This window comes from Platalea leucorodia (assembly GCF_965183815.1).
Source record: "Platalea leucorodia genome assembly, chromosome: 16".
NCBI classification, from domain to species: Eukaryota; Metazoa; Chordata; class Aves; order Pelecaniformes; family Threskiornithidae; genus Platalea; species Platalea leucorodia.
The window spans coordinates 9,001,722-9,023,705 of NC_138838.1; the positions used below are offsets into that span (position 1 = coordinate 9,001,722).

The 21,984-nt window shown below is 35.0% G+C and overlaps 1 protein-coding gene across 3 annotated transcripts in view; it reads left to right on the forward strand.

Moving 5' to 3' along the window:
* BRIP1 (BRCA1 interacting DNA helicase 1) overlaps positions 1-18,776 on the forward strand; it is a 63,580-nt gene extending 44,804 nt beyond the window's left edge. For all 3 annotated transcript variants that reach the window (XM_082328053.1, XM_082328054.1, XM_082328055.1), the window contains 4 exons: positions 12,002-12,114; positions 14,492-14,574; positions 16,286-16,612; positions 17,364-18,776. In XM_082328053.1, coding sequence (XP_082184179.1) covers positions 12,002-12,114; positions 14,492-14,574; positions 16,286-16,612; positions 17,364-18,235 — 1,395 coding nt within the window. In that variant the 3' untranslated portion in view covers positions 18,236-18,776. The remainder of the gene's footprint in view (positions 1-12,001; positions 12,115-14,491; positions 14,575-16,285; positions 16,613-17,363) is intronic.
* The last annotated feature ends 3,208 nt before the right edge of the window (positions 18,777-21,984 follow it).

The window sequence follows — 21,984 nt, forward strand, 5'->3', positions numbered from 1 at the left end:
GAATATTTAGCACTCTAGAAAGAGTTAGGAATGCTTTGTTTTAGAAGCATACACTGAAATGGTATTTTGGAAATACTTGGTCAGTAGTATGGCTTGAACTCTTATAATTTACTCCAAACGATTCCCAGAAAGTCAATGTTTTTGTGTCCTAAATGACACAAAATTAAATTGAAAAGAATGTGTCAAGGGTAAATTATGTTCACAATGGATTATGTTCCCTAAGATTAAAATAGTGTATTTGATTTTACTTTGAGTTCAACCAAATATGTAATATAATAGAATCACAGGCAGTACATCCCATTACTGATAACTAAATTCCAAAAAAATCAGTGTTGTGCTGCACTATTTTTTTTAATTAGACTGAAGAAAACCTCTAAATTTTTAAGTAGGGATAGAAACACTAGCTGCCAAATTGCAAGCAGCTAAAGGTTTGAGTGTGTATATTTAGATAGGGTAATGCACAAAGCACTGCAGTGATCAATTCTAGATGAGAGAAGGGCATGCACCAGTCTCTGAGCATCAGATTTGAGGAGTTGTCTGGTGCATGGCAATGCTCCTAGAATAATGCTAGGGGAAATTGTTTTTATTGTAAATGTGTCTTTTGCTGAAGAACTGGGATTCAAAGTGATATCCAGCTAGCAATACTTCCCTTTACATTGAACAATGTTTTGTTTTGTCCAGGGCTTTAGGTTTCTCAGATACCCCAAAAACTTCTGGATTAATGCACGTTTCTTTTACTAGTTGAGCTCAGATTGTCAGCTGGGTGAAAAAGGATAGCGTGAAGGATAGTCACGCAGTTCACTGAAGAAGATTAATTAGTGGCTTTGTAGAAATGTATGCAGAGATACAAAAGAAATTTGGAAGATTAAGCGTCTTTTTCAGCGGCATGTTGGCTCAGGAAAGGAATGGGAATTATAATTTTGAGGTAAACTGGCTGTTGATAGTGAAGATTGGCATGTAAAATTAAAAATAAAGAAAAAGGGAGGGAGGGACACATGACATGAGACCAGTTTTTACTTCAAAAATATTCTTTTTATATATTTCTGGGAGAGCTGATCCGATAGTATTGCTTCCCAGAATAGAATGAAACAAATGTAATACAAAAGGGTACAGAAAAGTAACTGCTACATTTTTTAAAAATTTGTTAACTTTATATAAAACCACTGTGATGTCCTATTTTTAATAGTCTGTACGTATTAGCAAATGCAAATTGTTGTTTGTTCCTTTAGCCCCCTTAGACCAACAGACCTTACCTGAACATTAGAAAGGAAAACAGTTTTATTCCTGTACACTTTATTATAATGCTTGTAAATGTTTTGGAGTTATCTTCAGTGAGTAAAACTTCGTAGAACTGAAGGACCATTACTTTATCAATAAGGAAAAAAAAGGTGCATGAAACTTCTAGGGTTTGGAAGGGATGCTATAAACCATGCTCTCATATAGCAGATAGTTATTAGCATTATCTCCAATGAAAAGAGATTCTTTATTATTACAGACAATTGATTGTCTATAGTTAAGCCTTAACCCGTTTTCCTAACCAGTTGGGGTTTGGCTGGCTGTATTGCTGTTTCATTAGCAGTTAGAATCCAAAAGTCACAAGCCCAGTTGCCAGGGGGTTAAACGATATTTGTGCCATCCTGCTTGTGATGCAACTTCAGCTTCTAACCATACTTTCATAACCAGATCTAAAGCCTTTGGAACTGAGGTGGGAATAGAGTTGGCTTTTAACGTGAAAGCTGATGTTCAAATACTCCTTGCATTAAACAGTAGAAGTAATTTATGATATCAGGAAGAATATGATTACAGTATTTTATTCAAATACCTTTTCCTATTCAGGGTTGTTTTCAAAGCATATCAGTAGTGCTCATCAAACTAAGAAGATAGGAATTCTCCCTTCCAAGGACAGCCAAGTGACCTTCTTTTAGGGTGGCTGATTTTATTTTAAATGTTTCTCCTTATTAACAGTTTTTTCTATTGGATTTTTTTTTTCTCCTGGGGTTAGAAGAATCCGGATTTTTAAACATTAGAGAACACTGTACAGTTTATCTTTTTTTTGTAGGATTTTTAGGGTACGTTAAGTTCCCAAACAAAACAGTTAAAAGACATTTGCTTTTATGATATAGTTGATTGGTGTTTCTTTAGATTTTGTAGGCTAACCAGAAAACTGATTAAAACCTGGAAATTTTAATACTTCCAGCTTTGAAGTTTTGGGAGGAGCTTGAATTTTGAGCAGACAGAAGAAAATTCAAAACACAGTGACACAAGTCAAGTTAGACCTATATAGACCTAAAACTGTGAACACAGGGACATCTGTTGCTTTTACATAGCAATAGGTGCTTAGTAGATACACTGGATGAAGAAACTGGTAAGATGATTAATAATGACATCCCTTTAAAAATAGGAAATGCAAGTGATTAACAATTCCCTTGGAATATCCATGAATGATATACTTCTGGGACTGGTTTAAATCACTAAAAAGTGCTCCGCTTCTGCATGAAAATACACTTGCGTGTCTGCTTTTTGGGTTAACAAAAGTCCTCTTAAGACTCAATTCCATAACCCCTTGCTCCTGCACGTAGCTTTTACTTGTGTGAGTAATCCCTTTAATACTTCTAGGACTGTGCACAATCGTAAGGGTTTGTAGAATCGTGCCTTTGGAGACCAATATTTTATGTTGGCAGTTTGATGTTGGCTCATCTCCACTAATATTACTTGTCTGTGATCAACCTGCTTTCTAAATGTATGTTATGATTTGTAACTTGATGCTAATACCAGTGAACTGTAATATTGGAGAACATAAATAATGTGACAGAAAAAGATGTGTAATCCCATATACATGTTGTCTGATGCTAACGTACTATTTATTAACTTTTGTTACATATTTTGAATTGTAGCATTTTGGATCCAGTCTTTACTTGGGCAAGAAACTCATTGTCAAGTGTGATGTATAATACCCAATTTTATTTTCTCCATATGTTTGTGCTAAGTATATGCCACAACTTCTGGTATTAAATGGCAAGCATTTGGTCTCCTTAAGTAACTGTATGCTTTTCTAAGTTGCATTTTCTGTAGAACCTTTAAAGAGTATCATTTAGTTTCACTTAAAAGTTTTAGGCACATAGTATCTTACGTTCACTCATTTTCACAAAGAAAAGAGTCTAAAACACTTTGTCGGTGTTAGGGAGAAAGAAACGATTAAGGCTCAGAAGTGTCCTTGATAATAAACAATACTGATTTAAGAAAGAGAGGCCAAAACCCTAATTCTGTGTTATTGAAAAGGGTTTCATATTGCTGAAGAATCAGGTTGCTAAAGCAAAATATATAAAAGAAATGTTAAAGTATTGCTTAAAGCTATGGTACTCTCAATGGTAGGGTTTGGCTCTAGTAAAGCAGGAAAATTTATTTCAGAGCCAAAAATGACTGCTTTGGCTGTGACCAGGATTTCCTCTGCCCACCTCTGGGACCTGAAACTGGAGGTAGGAAAATCTGATTTTGGAGCCAAGTGTGACTTGTTTAGTTCAAGTCATAATTTACTGTTCTTACCTTGGGGACCTGAAAATAAAGAAACTCGCTATGAAATGTTGATAATGGGCGACTCCGAAGTGCAAGCATTAAGCTAACTTTCCCAGAGCGCATTTCTTCACTTCCACCTTTCCAGATGCTTTTGATCGTAGTACAGTAGAGTGTACTTAATCATGTAACAGCTAAGAGAACTTTACCAAAATATAGAGGAAAATGCAGTCAAACCCTTTTACATCAATAGATGTGCAAGGAGAATAAACTTGATAAGGCTAGGATTTCTGTGCAACGGCTTTACTCGAGAACTGTAGCTGACTTTGCCGTTAATGAGAAGTATTTCCCATAGCTGCTGTAGGGTGAATAGGAACTACGATGGCAAATACGTTCTTTATTGTTTCCAGCAACACAATTTGGAAACATGATGGAACACATCATTTCAATTACCATTTTCTGGGTTGTATGTAACTTAATGATACAAAGAGTTTGCAGCTATCGGTCTGAAGTTTCTTTCTCCTTTAAATAAGCTCAATAAATTGAGATATGTGTATCATTTCAGAATAATGTCATTTTTCTGAATGTTTAAGTTAATTTCTAGTCCTTGTGGCAATTTTTAAGCCTATATGCTTTTTCTTCATCGAAAGGAGAAAGAATCTTGTGCTAGATAAATGGTTGCTGAAATAATTCATTTCTTGCATACTATATTCTAGGAAAAGAAAAATTTCTACGAAAATGGTTGTTACTTTAGATGCTTGAGTTGAGAAAGATAGAATGCACTGTATGAATTCCATCATAGTTTTGGATCACTTGAAAAGTATTTCCACTTATCCAAAATAAATTATTGTTTTAAAATATGGGCAAACTGGTACAGGAAATTACATTTTGTGGGAAGATCATTGTTGTGTTTATCCTTAGTAGAATTTGAAAATTCCCTGTGAAGTTAAGAATTTTTTTTAAAGATATAAGACTGTTCTGTTATTGATGTGATTGTTTTAAGCAGGCTGAATGTTTCTGAGCAACTTTGCCACAACTTCCCAGTCAAATCTGACAGTCCTTGTAAAAGCCTTGAGAAACAGTATGTGTTGTTATTTTCAGATGATTTAAATATTGTAAAAAGTGATCAGGTTGGTTTGTTTGTTTGTGTTAATGGCTGTCTAAACCTGAGCCACTTTTACTTTCTTCTTCATTCCATTACTGGGAAAAAATTACAAGTGTAAAGTGGGGAGCAGAAAAACACTTCTGGAACTTTCACAGGAAAGCCAAACCTGATGGTATATTATTTATTGAATGTTCTCTGAGAGGGAAATACTGCATAGGGTAAAAGTGCAATGTGCGTATATGTTTGTACATATACGCATACACACACACACACTTGTTTTTCTTCCATGCCCCACTTCATATTCATTTTTATTTTGTATTTTAATTGCAAAGTAGCTTTTTGAAACAATTGAGTTAAGGATATAAATAAGAAATATACTTACATCATTGAAATGTACAGTGTTATGCAGCAAGCCTCTAGATGTTAAATAACAATTATCTTGACAATATACTTCTAAATTTTGTAAAAGAGCATGCTTTCAGTTTATTTAGCCAGCATTGTTCTTGTCTTGCAGCAGTACACTGTAAATTATTGCAGTCTGCTGTGATAGTGCTTACTAAGGGGTAATGCGGTGTGCAGGATCACACCATAACAAGGTAACTGGCTGGATATTGCAGATCTCCATCACTGCTTTTTTTTTCCCTTCTCCCCAGAGGAAAATGTCAGGAGGTACAGCTACCTGTGTTACAAAAAACCCCAAGCAATGCATTAAATATGTGGCAGCGTGGTAATTTCTTACATCAGTTTGAAGCAGTAATGTATCTCAAAAGCCTTTCACTTCCCACTTTTCCAGAAACAAGAATGGTTGTGAAAAGTCAAAGCCATCCACACTCTTCTTACATCCAATAGAAATTGTGTTAATTAAGAAAAAAAGTATCGATGGCAGAGGCTTAATTTGTGGGAGTAGCAGTAAAATCCTATGGAATACAGCATTCCTGTAGCTAAGAAAGGTAACATGTATGTTCAACTTAACGTGTAAGACTAGCGGATGGCATTTCTCTTCTACTGGTGCAAGGCTAATGTCAATATGTTGGCACAGATCACAGAAATCATCCCTGAATATATCCGGAAGTTAAGCCTTTGGATAAATAATACAGCAAATCAAAACTTTTCCTTTACATTTAATATTTTACTTTTCTGATCCATAAAAATTTCCAAAGTGATTTTCTTGTGTTTATCTTGTCCTTAGCAAGTAGTGTTGACCTTTAAGTTTTTACTTTACTGTCAAAGTATGTTGAAAGCTTTAAAAGTGAAGCTATCACCTTGGGGATTTGTAAGGATGACTGACACTTACCGCTTCACCTTAGACGCAGCGGCACTGAGCGTATGCAGCAGCGTTGTACCTCAAGGGAAGCCGTTTGATTTTTTTTCACTTCTGCTTCACTGGAAATGGATTGAATTTTCTCTTCAGAGGAGAGTTTTGGTTGCATTAGATTTTAATCAAGTCACTTGTTCGCAGTCCTTCAAAGCTTACAAGACTGAGATGAGTAGATGGGCCTGGGGTGAATGTGCTACAAGATTTGTCAAACCGTAAAACTTCCAGATCTCTCGGATGCCACATGGTGTAGTTGACAATACTAGAAGTGTTCAGCGGTTACAGCGTTACATAAGCTTCCCATCTCCCTAACACTGGGATTAAGAGTGAAAGTACTGGGGAAGCATTTAGTTGTAAAATACCTTGTGAATTCAAAATAAGAGAAATACGGCTTTGCATAAAGTAGTAGCACTGTTTTTCTGCCCCAGAAGATAGTGTTGGCTGGTTACTAGACTCTAATAGACAGTAGATCGCTGTTGGGTTGTTTGGCTTTACTTTTTGAAATCTTATTTAAGTTTTTGGGCTATGGGGAAACAAGCTAGCAGGGCTTTTCTGTATATAGTTTCTTTCTTGCCACCTTTGTGGGTTTTTTTCCAGTTGCAGTAACTTTTCCTAGTTTTGATTGTATCTTCATTCAGGCAACAAATGTTTAAATTCCCTGGATGCCCAGTATCTTCTCAAGTGCGCTGCTTGGGTGCAACAGTCTGCAGAATAGGCCGAGACCTGGATCTGCAGAGACGCTATTCCCTTATTTTATTCAGTATTACCCGAGGAAGGCAAATTTTTAAGTGCGCATGGAAATTTTCAGGCAGAAAAAGTCACCTGAACTATTTTTAAGCTTCTGCGGCTTTGATGCATGAACTGTTGATTTGCTCGCCCCTGCAAGGGGCAGCCGCTGGAGGGCGGTGGGTGCAGGGTTCAGCCCCACCCTGGTTCCTCTGCTAAGGAGACTCGGGAAGGATGGAGCTGTTGACAGAGCATCTTGAAGATAATTGAGCAGTACAAAGTATTGATCATGTCTCTAGCTGATAGTGGCTTATTCACGGTATGTATGGTAGCGCTGTGCTCACGGTTCTGGGGGTTTGGTGTTGTTTTCTAAAGAAATGCAGTAGTTGTGTGTGAAAGCAGAAGAGAGTGTTATATTTGTGTCTGATGACCATTTTTAGGTATATGAGATGGTTAGAATGGCCTTAATAAATTATTTTCATATACAGAATCTAGTTTGATAAATTACAGGTAATAAGCATCTGCTCATTTCATACTGTTTTATATGTATTAACACTGCACTTGGAATGCTTGGATCATTTAAAGACAACGTCCTGCCATAATATCTTTTTCCTGTGGGCTAATAAATTGAGTCGCTGTGTTTAGATACAGCTTTTAGTAGGTCTACCGAGGAGTGAGGATGTTTGAAGCATATTCTATGACTCACCCAGGTCTTTACACGTGCATTGTTTAGTCTTAAATCTCACAGACGTTGTTACTGCTTGAAGTGAGGGGGGACAAGTTAAATGCTGCACTATTTAATGCTACTTCTATTTGAGGATTTTCAGATGTAAAAGAAAAGAAATGGGTTTTCACGTCTTTTACTTTCCTGCACTTACAAACTTTTATGATTACTTGGCATTCGTCAGGAGGAAAGTACATGGCAAGTATGTTCTTGAAGAATTCTAATTATTGCTATTTCAGGTGGAAGAGAAACTCTTAACTGGACACATGAGATTTTTAGGACGGTAGATTTGCTTAAAAACCATTTTTATGTCTTTTTTTTTGGGATGGAAGCAGGGAACGACCTCCTGGTATTCTTTGCTTGTTTGTTTTTAGGAGGTGTGGAATTAGTAGATGTTAAACATGAATGTGTCTTTTAAAGTTTTTTGGATGATATGAGCAATGGTCTTTGTTTTCATTACTATTTTTCCTCTCATAAAACCAGAGAAACAAGTCAGTGGAATGCCAGAAAACATTTATATCCATTTTCTGACTTTTATTTCCATGGAGGATAGATGGAGGAGAGTGTTGGGGAGTGAAGGGCATGAGCTTACACGTGTGTGTGCATGTATCCACCTACACATGCGTGCATGTATCCGCACGGTTCCAAGCTTATTTGCCTTTTTCCTTTCAGCAATTGTCTCTTTCCTTAACCTGAGCTGTCACAACACTGCGAAGTGCTGATATAAAGAGAAATGCAGGTTTAGATGAGTGCTCTGTTTAACTGCTCACAATAGTGCCATTGTATTCCTGAGTTTCTGTCTTGTCTTTAGACTTCTGGGTAATCTGGTTTGTAATCCCACAGGTTACCGACTAGAGGTCGTTTTTAATCTACAAGAGAAAACAGGACACAGTTGAAGATGTTTGTGAAGTGATGTCTTGTCAAAGAACAGGCCTGGCTTGTTAACTATTAGCAACAGCTTAGGATTTTTTTGTTTGTTTTTAGAAAGCAAAGTGTAGCACTACATTTGGTTAAGTAAAGCATCCTTAAAAAAATCTCGAAACTTTGCCAGAAGAAGTAAAACCAAACACAGGTTTTTTTTCTGATTTAAATTGCACAAAATAAAAAGTTATATACTGTGGCTTAGCCCATTCAACCTTCATATTGTGATACTGGTATGGCTAAATAGGTTTACAGTATTCTGATTATGAACAGTAACTGCCCCAAATGCACATTCTCCAGTCCTGCTAGGCTTTGCTATTAGCTCTTCAGGTCTAAAGTCCAGTTCTTTGGCTGAGTTAAAGTGATTCTGGATGCGTGTCTGCTGGACCATCTGCTTGTTTTTACTGAAGTAAAATTGTAAAAAAGTAATTAACTGTGTAGCACAGTAGTTTTTATTCTTTGTAGGTTAAATGCTTTCTCCTTAAAACTTCTTAACAGGTAAATTAGCATGTAGGATGCTATGCAGACCTTTAGCTGAAGATATCTAAAATGTACTGAAATTGTGTTTCACATTTTCCTTATCTGAGTTATAAATATGACTGCAAAATAAGAAAAAGCTTTATATTTAGAGAATGGAGAGAACTCAATTTAAAGGAGAAAATGGTGCTTTAATTTTATTGTCTAACCATTGATTTTTCTGTAGAAACAGATAGTTCATAATCGATTGCTATTTGTATACCTTGCTGTTAAATATAGCCATGTTTTTGTTAATTTTGAATAAATGTCGTTCAGCCTGGTGTGTTGCTAAAAAGGCATGCTGCAGGCTTCTGTATCTGCATTTGCAGGTTATTTTGGGGTTCAAAAACAAGCTCTAGTTTTTGAGCTTAGTCTTCTGAGCTTCGTGCCATAAGCTAACTGATATAGTCCATGCTCATCACAGTATAAATCCACTTTATGTACTTAAATATCACTTGAATCCTGAATAAGTCTGAGTTTTTTCATGTGAAGCAATGTTACCACAGGTAACTTTTTTTTTTGTGGTTTATCAAACACTTAAAATCTAATATAATGAATTTGTTTAATGTTGTTGTTGTCATGGAAGAAGAACTTGTATTACTAATTTTGATTGAAAAATATGCTTGAAAATTCTTTTGAATTGTAGCAGAAACTGCCTCAAAATATTTTTCCAAGTGATAAAAAAAATTGTTTATGGCATTTATGGCATTTATTTTTCATTGATATTTCTCAGTTAATATTCCATAGTGAAAGATGTTGAACTAATTAAGCATTAAAAGAACGAGTGGTTAGCAGGTATAATGTTGTTAGACTTCAGTTAATGTGAATGTGACCATGACCTCCCAGATAGATCAAAGACTAATCTGTCTGACAGCTACAAGATGGCAGAGCTTGCCACGGGCCTTCTGCTGCTGCTTGCTGAAGCTATTTGTCTGTAAAGCATGCCTGATAGCTAAGAGTATATTTTTAAGGATGAACAGGTAAAAGTAAAAGGCTGTCTTTTGACATTTTAACTAATCCCTTCTAGCCTGTGGTTTACTGCACATTTAGGATATTTGCTAGCAGGAGAGACTGGCTTTTTCACATATGTAACATGTCATTTTGAATTGGGCGTTGATTTGATGCTTGATAATGTAAGAGTTATACAATGAAATAGATTCTGATTGCATTAAAATGACATGCCCTGGCCTTTTACCTTTAGTAGACTTATAATGAAAACTGAATTCTCAGCAATGTAAGTTGTCATCTCATGCTGAGACATGATCGTTTAAGTGAGAAAACACAATGTTTATTTTCTGTTAACCCTTTTTTAATTAAGATAGAAAAGATAGGTTTTAAAGATACATTACACATTTAGACCAAGAGAATATGGATTTTTTTATATAATTTGAGAAATGAAATGTCGTTGTTGATGTGCAGTACAAGCAATATACATTTGCATAATGCTAACGTGTATTAGAAGAATGTAAAAGTAATGTATTTTATTCACAGGGTAATGCAATACAATGCAGATTATCTGACTGGTTTGCATTCTCCTCTTACTTCAGTGGTTTTATGCATATTATAAAAATGTTGTAATTTTTATCAGTGTAATGCACATGACGAGTTATTCTACTACTGTTTTGAACAGTCTGCTCACGAAGTAAGAAACTGTGGTAAAGCTACATTTGTTACAATTGACCAAAATCTTACTAATAACAGAAATTCTTCAAAAGAAGAAATTGTTAGAAAACTCACTAGGACTAGGAGACAAATGCAAAGTCTGTACAGGAGTATATTGTCATTGGTTATGTTTTAAAGACTCCGGTGAAATTTTCCAACATCATATCTCATTTCAAATGGTGAGGAGTACCCTTTTGTTTCTCCAGGTAGGATTTCCATTTGTGGAAATGCACAGATATGCTTAAGTTCCTTTTTAAGGAATGGTTTTAATGTTCATAAAATGTTCAGAAGAAATCATCTTCTGTTTTGAAGATTACAAAGGGAACTTCACATGCCAGTCAATAAATGCTGAGTGACTGGAACAAATATTAAATCTGTGAAATCAAACTGAATTTACTTTCTGGCTGTAAAGATTGAATTTGTAAATTTGACAGGCAATTTAAAGGGCATAAGTACATAAAATAAAATTCCTTATCCAAATGCAACTTGAAAGTTACCTGTCAGAAGAGGTTAGAAGTCTGCTGTTTTCTCTCCTGAAGCGTGTCCTTTCACTTGTCAGTTTAGAAAGGTTAATACTGTACAAAAGAGCAATGGAAAGACCCTTTTTGCTGTAGTTTTATGTTTGTTTATTAAAAAAAAAATAAAATCCAGTCCCCGTCCCCCCCAATAATAAGAAATTCTTTTGATATATGTTGGAACTGTGTATAATGTCCAAATACAAATTCGTATTCAAATTCAGATCAGACGTTGTATGTGTAGTTATCCATACGATTAGAAAGGGGAGGCAGGGGATTTCTTTTGCAGTTGATATCGGATCTGCTTTTGAAGCAGCTAGGAGAGAGTGTTTTGAAAGAAAGAGGAGCGTGCTCTTTCCTGCCTTCTGCTAGCCCATGGGCCTGCAAAGCTTAGCTGCCGCCTTTGCTTCACATTTAGCCGGTGAAATGCTTGTTTCCAAACCGCAGAAGGTGGTGCCGAGCTAGGAATTAGAGTCGGTGTTGCTGCCTTCTGGTACTTTGGCGAGACCACTCTGTCTCTAAAGCACTTTCTTAGCTTCTGTAGAAGAAGGAGTTCTATTTGCTTAACCCTCACTTGAGAAAAGTATGGTCTGGTCCCAGCAATAGATTAGGAGCCAGCGTTTGTGATAAAGGAAAGGATAAAGATCTCCATTGTATCATTTACTTCCAGATGAGCAAATAAAACTGGGGTCTAGTTTGTCCATTTACTTGTATCTGGGGTTTTTTGCCTGTGTGAACGGCTTATCCTTCTTTTGCTTGCACAGGGATTTGGATAAGTGTGTGGTGGTTGTGTTATTCAATATAAATTATTGGAATAGATCACATGTTAAGAATAACTTCAAAAGGGTAGAAGCCATAATTGGTTAGTATGCAAAATACAAAGTTGAAACACTGAAGCACGCTTTACATGTTCACTTATTTAATCAGTGTTTGCTTTTTTTCCCCTTTTAGAATATTTCCTTCTCAACATCATTATTAAAGACAATATTTTATGATTTCTTTCTTAGGTTGAATTAAAGAGGAAGTACAATGACCAGCACAAAAATACAAGAGGCCTTTTACCAGGGCATCAGTGGTACGAAATTCAAGCTTATAGGGCTCTGAACCAAGCCCTGGGAAGGTGAGATAAAATGAACATCATTATATATATATATATATATATTTATAGAACTTTTTTTGCAATGTCTTTAAGGATTAATTCCTCACTGTTAACACAAGGGGATAAATCAGACCAAAAAATTCCTATTGCAGAAGTCAGGTCTTCAGTTGTTCTGTACTGGCAACTGTCTGGTTTTCAGTCTGTTGTGCGGTTGAACGTTGTTATAATTCAGAGTTTTTGTTTTACATTCAGAATCCACTGTAGTTTGATTGCAGGTTTTATTGCTTGTAGTCCAGATATACAGAAAGGGAAGCGTTTGCAGAGACAAATAGTTCTTGAGCTTATAAACCAAATGAAAATTCTTAGGTCTTCAAATGTACTAATTGTTCACACTCTTGGTGGGCTCAGACCAGTTGTCTGACGTTTAGCCTACAAGTATTTTTGAAAGGGAGAAAGAGCGGGGGGGTGTTCTCAGACCTTTGCAAAAGTTCAATTCAATTATCATGCTCACTGATCTCTTTCCAGGTTTAGAAGAAGTGGTATAGCTTACTTTCTCAAATGAAACCCCCAAAATTTTATTAACAGGATAGAATTAATTCATCCTTCTCCAACAAAATCTGTCACACACATAGATAGAGATAGCTGTCTCTCATCCATATCTGTCATAGATGCCATACATCTGTCATAGATATATAGAGGTACAGACACAGATTTATAAATAAGAGGAGAAACATTAGCTAGAAGACTCTTGTTATTTGAATGAAACCTAATACAAATGTAATGACATAAATGAAGCTTTAGAAAGAAAACTGAGAGAAAATAGTCTACGTTAGTAAAATCTCATTGTAAATTCTTGCTGTTACAGGTCTGATTTCTTAGATTCCTCTTTGGAGAGTAAGAGCACTAGTTAAAATTTGTTAAGAAAAATCTAAGAAAGTTGTGGAATGCTAATAGTAAGAAATTAATTTAAAGTTTTGTAACTGTGAATTAAGTTTTAACTTAAATCTAGTTTTAGTGAAAATTGCCTATTGTATAATTTAGCATTTGAATGAAATTATGGTAGTCTAAACTTAAATGGAGAAAATAGACTTCTAGTCTGACATAAATGTTTAAGTTGTGTATAATACCATTAGACTAAGCTCTTACTAAACTGATACTTGGCGAAGGATGACAGCATATGATGAATATTTTTATAAAACCAGAACAGCCTACTAAGTTGATATGAAGTTATACAGTAGATAGGCGAGCTTTTTACTGCAAAGATGCCTGAAGGGGGAGAAGTGAGCAGAAGCATGATAGTCTTCAATCTGGCACTTTTCTCTTAATTTAGTGCTGTTACCTTATATGAAGTAACAGAAGTCCACAAAACGAAATAGCAGCCTTTGGGAATACAACAGATGGTGTGTATGGCCAGGTGACAATCATGCTATGAATTCCGTGCAGTGCTACTTTTTCTAGAAGTGTGGGCTATGTCTCCTGTGGGCATAATTCATTTAAAGTATGAGTTAAAAGAACATTTATTAAAGCAATGCAAAAATGAGAAGTTGGAAGAAATCTGTTTCTTAAAGATGTTTTGGTAGTTTTTCTTATCATGGAGAGACTTCAAATATAAATAAATAATATTTCTTTGGAGACCCAGCCTTGTTGCTCCCATTTTAAGCCCTGACTCTGATACACTTGTGGTTTTATGTACATTTGTAAACATCATCTTCAAAAATTGTCCTTTTCTTATACAATGGGGATAATAATCCTAAACTACTGCTGACAGATTCTTTTCCGTATTTTGTTTATGTTATCACTGTTCTTTAATAATTTTTTTTCAGGCAGGCAGTATAGAAATCCAAATAACATTAAAAATAATATGAACACATGTAAAGTGACTATTGGATGATTTCCGTAGGCCTCTAACAACTGAATTATGAACTCAACAATATCGCTCACAGCTTTGATCTGTAGCATTAGTCATATTGTTACTAAAAAGAGTTAGGAATAACATGCGGTTAAGAAAAAAAAGTGCATAGTTATTTAAAAAACTGCTTGCAGTTGCATTAGTCCATTTTCTTTTCTTTTACGCTCTTACATGCTCTCCTTTCAGTATTTATGCTACCCAGTTAAGAGTAGAAAACAAATGACATGTGGTTTGATTAGCTGCTGAATATTTGTGTGATTTTTTTTTTTTTAATTTACCTGTTTTCGTACAGTAAATTCAAGAACTGAAGGAAAATCAAGCTTCCATGACATCCATAACGATTTTTGGTGCAAGAGAGTAGGACAGCACTTCCTGTATATTTTTGCATATTCTAGCTGACTCATTGCAATCCCTGTTGCCTGATCCCCACAGTTTTTTACTGTATGCACTCTGATTACATATACATGCTTTTTTGTTGCTCACTTATAGGTGTATAAGACATAGGAACGACTGGGGTGCTCTTATTTTAGTTGATGACCGCTTCCGGAATAACCCTAATAAGTACATAACTGGTAAGCTGTAAAAATCTTTCTGAGAAAGTTCCTAATAGTAACAAATAGTGAAAAATCAAGATTACAGAAATATGGTTATACAAATACGGGTGAGTAGGAAAGTCATAATGAAATATATCCGTTGAACTCAAGTTGTGCAGTTGAAACTGAAAACTCTCTAAAACTCTACCCTGGTGTATTGCTAGTTCACTAAATACACTGAAACACATTGATACCAATGTTCAGTCAATCTGATTTCTTTCCCCTTTTGGATATACAGATAATGATATAGAAATTTCAGTGTGCAGAATTTGAGAATTCTTTCTTAAAATGGGACCTATAAAAACTTAAGGACTCCTAACCTTTGCATATTAAATATATATAATGTATACATATGTATGCATGTGTATATAAGTGTATATATGTATATGTATTAAAAAATAGTTACTAGATTTTTATTTGGCCTTTGGATAAGTCTCTAGTGGATGGATACTTTCTGCCTATAGGGAGCTTTAATGATTAGAGTTAGCAGTGTGAATTTAACATTCTGGCTTTTTAGGTAAGATGTAATGTCATGCCATTTGGAACCGCCAAATGCTCAATACGCAAAAAGTATTTTCTGTTTGTAGTTTTATACTGGCTAGAAATAAATGCAGATAAAATAAAACAGGTCATGCATGCTACCTTAATAAATAAATAAAAAATTTTAAAAAATTTTAAAAGAAATTGCTTAGGAATGCGTTATATATCTTTTGTTCCTGCCCTGTTGAGAAGAGGTGGACAAAAAGGTGATGTAAACAGATAATGTTGCAGTCTAGTCAGCAGGTGGAGCTCAGCTGCTGTAGTACAAGTCGAGCCGCTTTTCTGACATGTCTGTCTGTACTAAAAATACATTTAAATTATCTAAGTAAACAGAAGTAATTCATATAGTAATACAAATAATCTACATTTTCAAGACTTGATAAATAAGATTAGTACTTTTTTCTAAAAAGTAAAACTTCACAGCAGAATCAAGTTCTCTGTTGTTATTTTAATTGATATTAAAAGACTATTTAAATGTGCTTAAAACACTTTTTAAAAATCAAGAAAGTTAGTTTTTGCGTCACTCTTGTGTGTTCCAACATCATCTAAACAGCTGTTATGCTCAAGACGACTGGTATTTGAGAATCTTAAAAATGATTGCTGTAGAAGAGCATGTTGCATTGTATTTTAGCTATTGGGCAGCTGTGATTCTTTCTGAATGTCTGAGTTACTGTTACTTAATCTGAAATGAAGTTGTAAAAGCTTCATTATATTCTAATTTTTGTCAGACCCTGTCAGTATGATAATAAATAGCTGTACTCTATGTAAGTTGCTCTTTAATAATTCATGATAACAAGCAAAATGAAAACCCAGGCATAAAAAAAGTATAATGATGTTTTTGCAACACGGCAGTTTGAACTTAAAAAAAGTATTAGTGAAAAAGGTAAAGGCCTTTTAATAAAAAAGAATGCTATTCTTAGTATTACTCATCAAAATACTACCACTGATTAAATCAAGTTCCCAGCCCTGGAAAGGAAGACATGCATTATCTTACTTTCATGAGCAACTTCTTGAAATTTTTATGAATCTGTCTGTACCTATGTAGAAGTATTTGCAATATTAGGATACTATTTACTGATATAAAATACCTGGTATAGATGATGTAGTTCTGTAGTAACACTCTTTTTTTGTTTGTTTTTCTTTTTCTTAGGATTATCTAAATGGATTCGTCAACAAATCCAGCACCATGAAAATTTTGGTAGTGCACTTGAATCATTGCATGCATTTGCTGTAAGAAACCAGAAGAGCATTGATCATTCATCAGAGTGCAGCAGTGAATTTCTCCATCTACCCTCAAATTCAAAAGACTTGTCACAAGCCTCTCAACAGGAGGCAACTATTCATCTGTCACCAGATGTTCCTGCTAAAAGGGAGGAGCAAAATTTGGTTTCAGAAACTAATTTTACTACAACCATTAGCTCAGTTAATCCTAGACCATCAAATCAGCCAAGTAACGTCACGGCAACAATGAAACAAAGTATGTTCATTTCCTGTGGAAGAAACTTAATTAACAATTTTAAATGTGAAGTTGCGTCTTTTTTGGAAGAAATGAATGGTTTTTTTAAAATTACAGAAGTGCTGTGGTGCAAAATGATAATTATTCACAAATGTGTATGAGCTGTGCTCGTCAGACTGAAATTAATTGTCATTCCATCTGGTTGTCTTAAAGCAATTGATAATGTCTAAGTTTATAGTACAATCAAAAATGCTTTCACTTAAATGTCTTTTTCCATTGAAAACTATGAAGATAATTTATGATATATCTGAAACACATAAAGATGAGCATTATGGCAAGATGAGTGCCTTGGTTCAAGCTACATCTGTTGTTTAGACATTGCTGGGAGACACCTTTCATATAATCTCTTCCGGTACCAGCTTTACAAGGAAATATCTATCCATTCCTAAATTTTAGGAAAGCTTATGACTTCATTTCAGGCAAGAAAGATGTAAATAACATAAGAGCACAATAATAAAAAATTACAAATTTAAAATCCAGTCATACTTTACTCTGACTTTACATATGCCGGTTAATCTATTGATTTAATTAAGACAGTTCATGTGCAAAGATAGTGGTAACATCTGGGCTTTTGTTTGTATTGGATCTTAATGAGTATTATAAAATAACTGTAAACCTAATAAAACAGTGGTAATTTTGATGTGCTAAACATGCTGTAAATCAGCAGGGGGAAGGCATATACAATTAATTAATGTTTTGTGATTTTTCACAGGTGGCCAGAAAGTTGATGTAGGGAGTCATTCTCACCATGTAGCACAAAGAAGAAAACATATGGACTCCACATCCAAAATGCCAGCAACTCAAATAGAGAGAGAAAAAAAGGACGGCTGGACTAATGCTGATATTATTAAAGAACATTGCTGCTTTAAACCACTGACTTCAACACCTTTGCCTGTAGCCAAGAACTGCACGTCCACAGCTAGTAGCAAACAAAAGAATGCGAATAGGGCTAGTGAACTTATTGATAGTGTAAATCAATGCCAGTCATTAATTTCAGAACATAAACCAAGTGTACCAGAATCATGTTTGGAAACAACTAATTTTTCAGTTAAAAATACTGAGGCTCCAGTTGCTGAAGAGCATCCTGATAAGCTGCAGCTTCAAGTTGAGCCCTGCAGTGAGTTTCCTTCAGCAGGAGGGAAATCTGAACTTTCAACAGTAAACATATCTGCAGAAGCTGAAGACGAGGATGAGAGTATCTATTTCACACCAGAACTCTATGATGATGTAGAATCAGAGGAAGAGAAAATCACACCACTGGTTCCAACCTGTAATATAAATGAGAATCGGATTGAATGTGGAAACTTCACAGTCACTGAGGATCTTTTTGCAATCAACACCTCAGAAACACTAAGTGTGACTAAAAAAATGATTGATGATGGTGGCAGAAGCACAAGTTTACATGGACTAATGCAAAATGAGGGGAGTAAGAATAGTGCAGTAAATAATGTAGAGATGACTAGCGAAATAGAAGCAGAGCAGATAGCATCTCAAGAGATGGATACCAAAAACCAGAAAATCAGTCTTTCCAGATCACGAAATAAAGGTGTGTCATCTTTTCTATTGAACAATACTAGCACGTAGTGACAGCTTCTGTAGGAAACGTAGTGAGCAGCCTTTACAACATAGCCTCACTATAGAGCAGTGGTGGCTTTCTAGTTCTCGGTTAATACATGCTACTATCAGACTGGAGTTTTCATTATACTTTTTTGGTTTTCACTGTGAAAGTTAGGCAACATGCAGTTTTCTATAGATATAATTAAGATTCTTCATCCTAATTCTGTGGCGAAAGGACATCATGTGTGGAAATTCTAAATAGAAGCCCAAGTAGCATTTGACTTGTAATTATAGGCTGAGGAGGTTTGTCTATTACAGATTTAATTAATCTGCCATTAAATACAATCAAACAATTGGGGTTTTCTCAGAAAGCAAAACACCCATATATTCAAATGATGGTTTTCTGCGTTTGTTAGGCCTTTTTTTTTTTTTTTTTTATTAAATATGTAGAACAGCATCTTTGCAGATCAAGTAATATGATAGATTGAGCCTAGATGCTGATAGGTGTATTCTTCAGTACTTCGTTTCCCTCCAATTTCTTTTGTCAAAATGTCTGTCAGAAGCTGTATAGTAGTAGTAGTATAGTAGTATTTGAACATTTTGATATTTGATGATCATGAGAGGATTCTTTAGAGGTCTCTATTTGTTTTATATAAAGGTTGAGGTTTCTTTAAAATTTTCTTTCGTGAGAGAATGTAATTTCTTTTAGTCAGATTCTGGATGTATTCATATCAAAACATGTACTCATTTGCATGCCCTACAAACACAATTTCTATGCAATATGTAACAGTGTAAATTTGTACATAAAGGTCTTTAAATCTTCCTCAGTCTACTTTTTTTGACGTATTTTAAACATTTCTTTCATTTATTACAATCAAAACAGCCAGGATTTTGGTGTAATAAAACATACTATGCCTGATTTTTCAAGAAAAGATTGTTCATTTCCATCGTATATTAATATGAAGATGCAGGATTTTTACAATCTTAAGATTGGTTCATAGGTATTTATATATTTTGACTTGAGAGCAGAGATGAATTTGTTAACTGGTCATTTTCCATAGAAGTTCATCTAAATAACATTCTGACGTCCACCTCTACAGAGCTGTGAATGTGTTCATATCAACAGGGTATAAATTGTAACCTTTCTTTACACAACAAATGCATCTTTATAAAATTAGATACTCTGTTGGCAAAAATGGCAAGAATACTGTTGAATTTCTTTAACAAGCATTGTCTTGCAGTACTTGGTATAAGGTGTTTGGGTAAACTTTTTGTTATATCGATGCCACGTAAGGATCGTGTTTTCTTGGTTTAGGTTTCCTGGTATTCGCTTAATCATTGGATGCTGAGGGTTTTGAACTAGTTGATAGGGCAGAAGCAAGCTCTAATATTGACAGCAATTTAAACATATGACACATCTAAAGATAAAAGTACTTAATTTAGATTTAGAATTAAGTAAGTGATTGAATATCAAGGCTTAGTAGGGTAGGCATGGTTCTGTTTGTAACTGGCTTCTGGACGAGAACTGCCCCATATCCCGCAGAAAATGCTGAGGCAGCCTGGGGCAGGTGGCTTTGCAGCTACACCCCCAAGAGCTGGTCAGCTTGATCCTCATGAGTCTCTGATAGCTCAGTTTTCTTAAAACAAGTCTTCTGTACCAAACCACTTTTTATGTTTATGTATATCCAAATAGATAGTAGAAATCACTTAAGCTTTACGGCTTGTCTGCTCATCTCATAGACCACTATCCCCTATTTGTCTTTCAGAAGATTTGTCTGTCTTTAAATCTGTAACATTAAAAAAAGAAAATCCATCTTCCTTTCCTTATCTGGAGCAGATTGTTCCTTTCTTGATCTTGTGTTGCATCTTGCTTTGATTAGAAACCCTTTAAGACATGGCCTTCTTCATGTCAAATATTTTGCATTCATTTACAATGTCTACACTTTATATAAAATTACTCCTTAACCATTATTTTTTAAAACATGTATTGAAATATCAGCATTTGGCCTACTAGGTTTTTCTTGACATATCTCTATTCACAAATTCAGTAAACTCAAATCCTGACCATAGCTGTGTTGCGTGGGACAACTGATGGATAATCCTTTGTATTACTGCTGTTTTTTTGGGGGGTAAGGGGTGGACAGTTTCTTCTGGTGTAAAAGCTGTGTAAATTCAATCTTAATTTGTCTTGATAGCTAACTAACTGGTATTTAATGTTAGTGGTAAGAATATTCTTTATTTCTATATTTAATACATTTATGGTGATTCCCAGTATTAAGTTAAATACCCTGCTGCCCAGCCTGCAAATAGAAGGGAAGGGAAGTCAATGTACCAGCTTTCCTAGAACTATTTGTTTGGCCTTCCCAAATCTATAAAAGCTAAATTATTGAAAATTCATCTCATACTTTGATATAATAGCTAGGTATGATCTCTTCTGTCTAAAATAATCATAAAATCTTGAATTTATTAAAGGACTGAAAGTTCAGAGACGATGCAGACGAAGAAAAGCTACAGTTAGGCAAAGTGCCTACACCTGTGAAAGAAAGGTACCATGCAGATAGAATAAGGAACCGATTTTAAGTGGCTACTCTTGAATGTTAAGGTGCAAGGGTAATAAGAACTATTTACTATATAATATTTTAAGTTAAATAATACAGATTAAATTGTTTATTCGTGGTCTGTATGGTTTGCTCTAGATTTTTACAATTTATACACTCAATAGATACCTTTGTTTCTCATGGGAAACAAAAAGGCTGAGTGTTTTCAAGTCCTGTTAACACAGGTAGAGGCTGCAGATATGGACTGCCTACAGAGTCCAGCTCATAACTCGTTACGAATGTGATTCCTGTTTCAATATAAGCAGTGCTTCTTATTTCTGGTTAGGACGTAATTTTTAGGGCAGGATTTGCGTAGTGTAAGAGCATAATTGCACTGAAACTCAATGAGAGTTGGGCATCTGTCTTCCTAGCCTCCTTTGCAAAATTCCAAACCAAATCTGTGATAGCCTGGAGTGTTATAGACTATAAAATACCTCATATTTTGTATGAAAGTATTTCTATTTAAGTTAGATTAAGCATTTTATCTTTATGTATATTTTAATTATTAGCTAATATAAATTCTAAACATTGATTCAAAGAGGTTTCTTTGAGTATTTCAAGTCATATATTTCTCTGTAGCATTTTTGATATATTTCTTTGTGTTTATATTTAAATGCTTCAATCTGCATAGTTACTATATGCGAACTAGTGTTTACATGAATTTGTATATCGTCTTCTTAGAAGGAAACACACCACCAGCCTTGCAAGAAAGGACTTTATTGTATTGTCTGTGGAGCTGAAATACTGCCAAAAGCAGAGGGTAAGATCTATGTAACTGGTCATTTGTTTCAGGTTGGGAATGATAGGATTTTTAATCCATCTTTTTACTTTCACAGTTTTGGATACTGGAGGGATACTTTAGAATAATTGCTTAATTTCTCCTCTAGATATGGTAACCAGTTAAATGAGTTGCTAGAAACGCACTGGAGACCTGCAGAAAATCTTTTGGGGGGGAGAAAGAGGGAGTTGTCACAGTAACACAACTATTTTTACTTGGCATTTCAGGGAAAATAAGCTACTGTTAATAGAAGCTCTTTCTGATGTATTTATGTTGCTTGATTCAGTGGTCCTGATACACTGACCTATCCTGAAGTACAATGGGAATCTGACTGGAATTTAAGAGTTCACTGAAGGCAACTGGTCCTGACATTATGGGAGGCTGAAAGAAATTATTTGTAA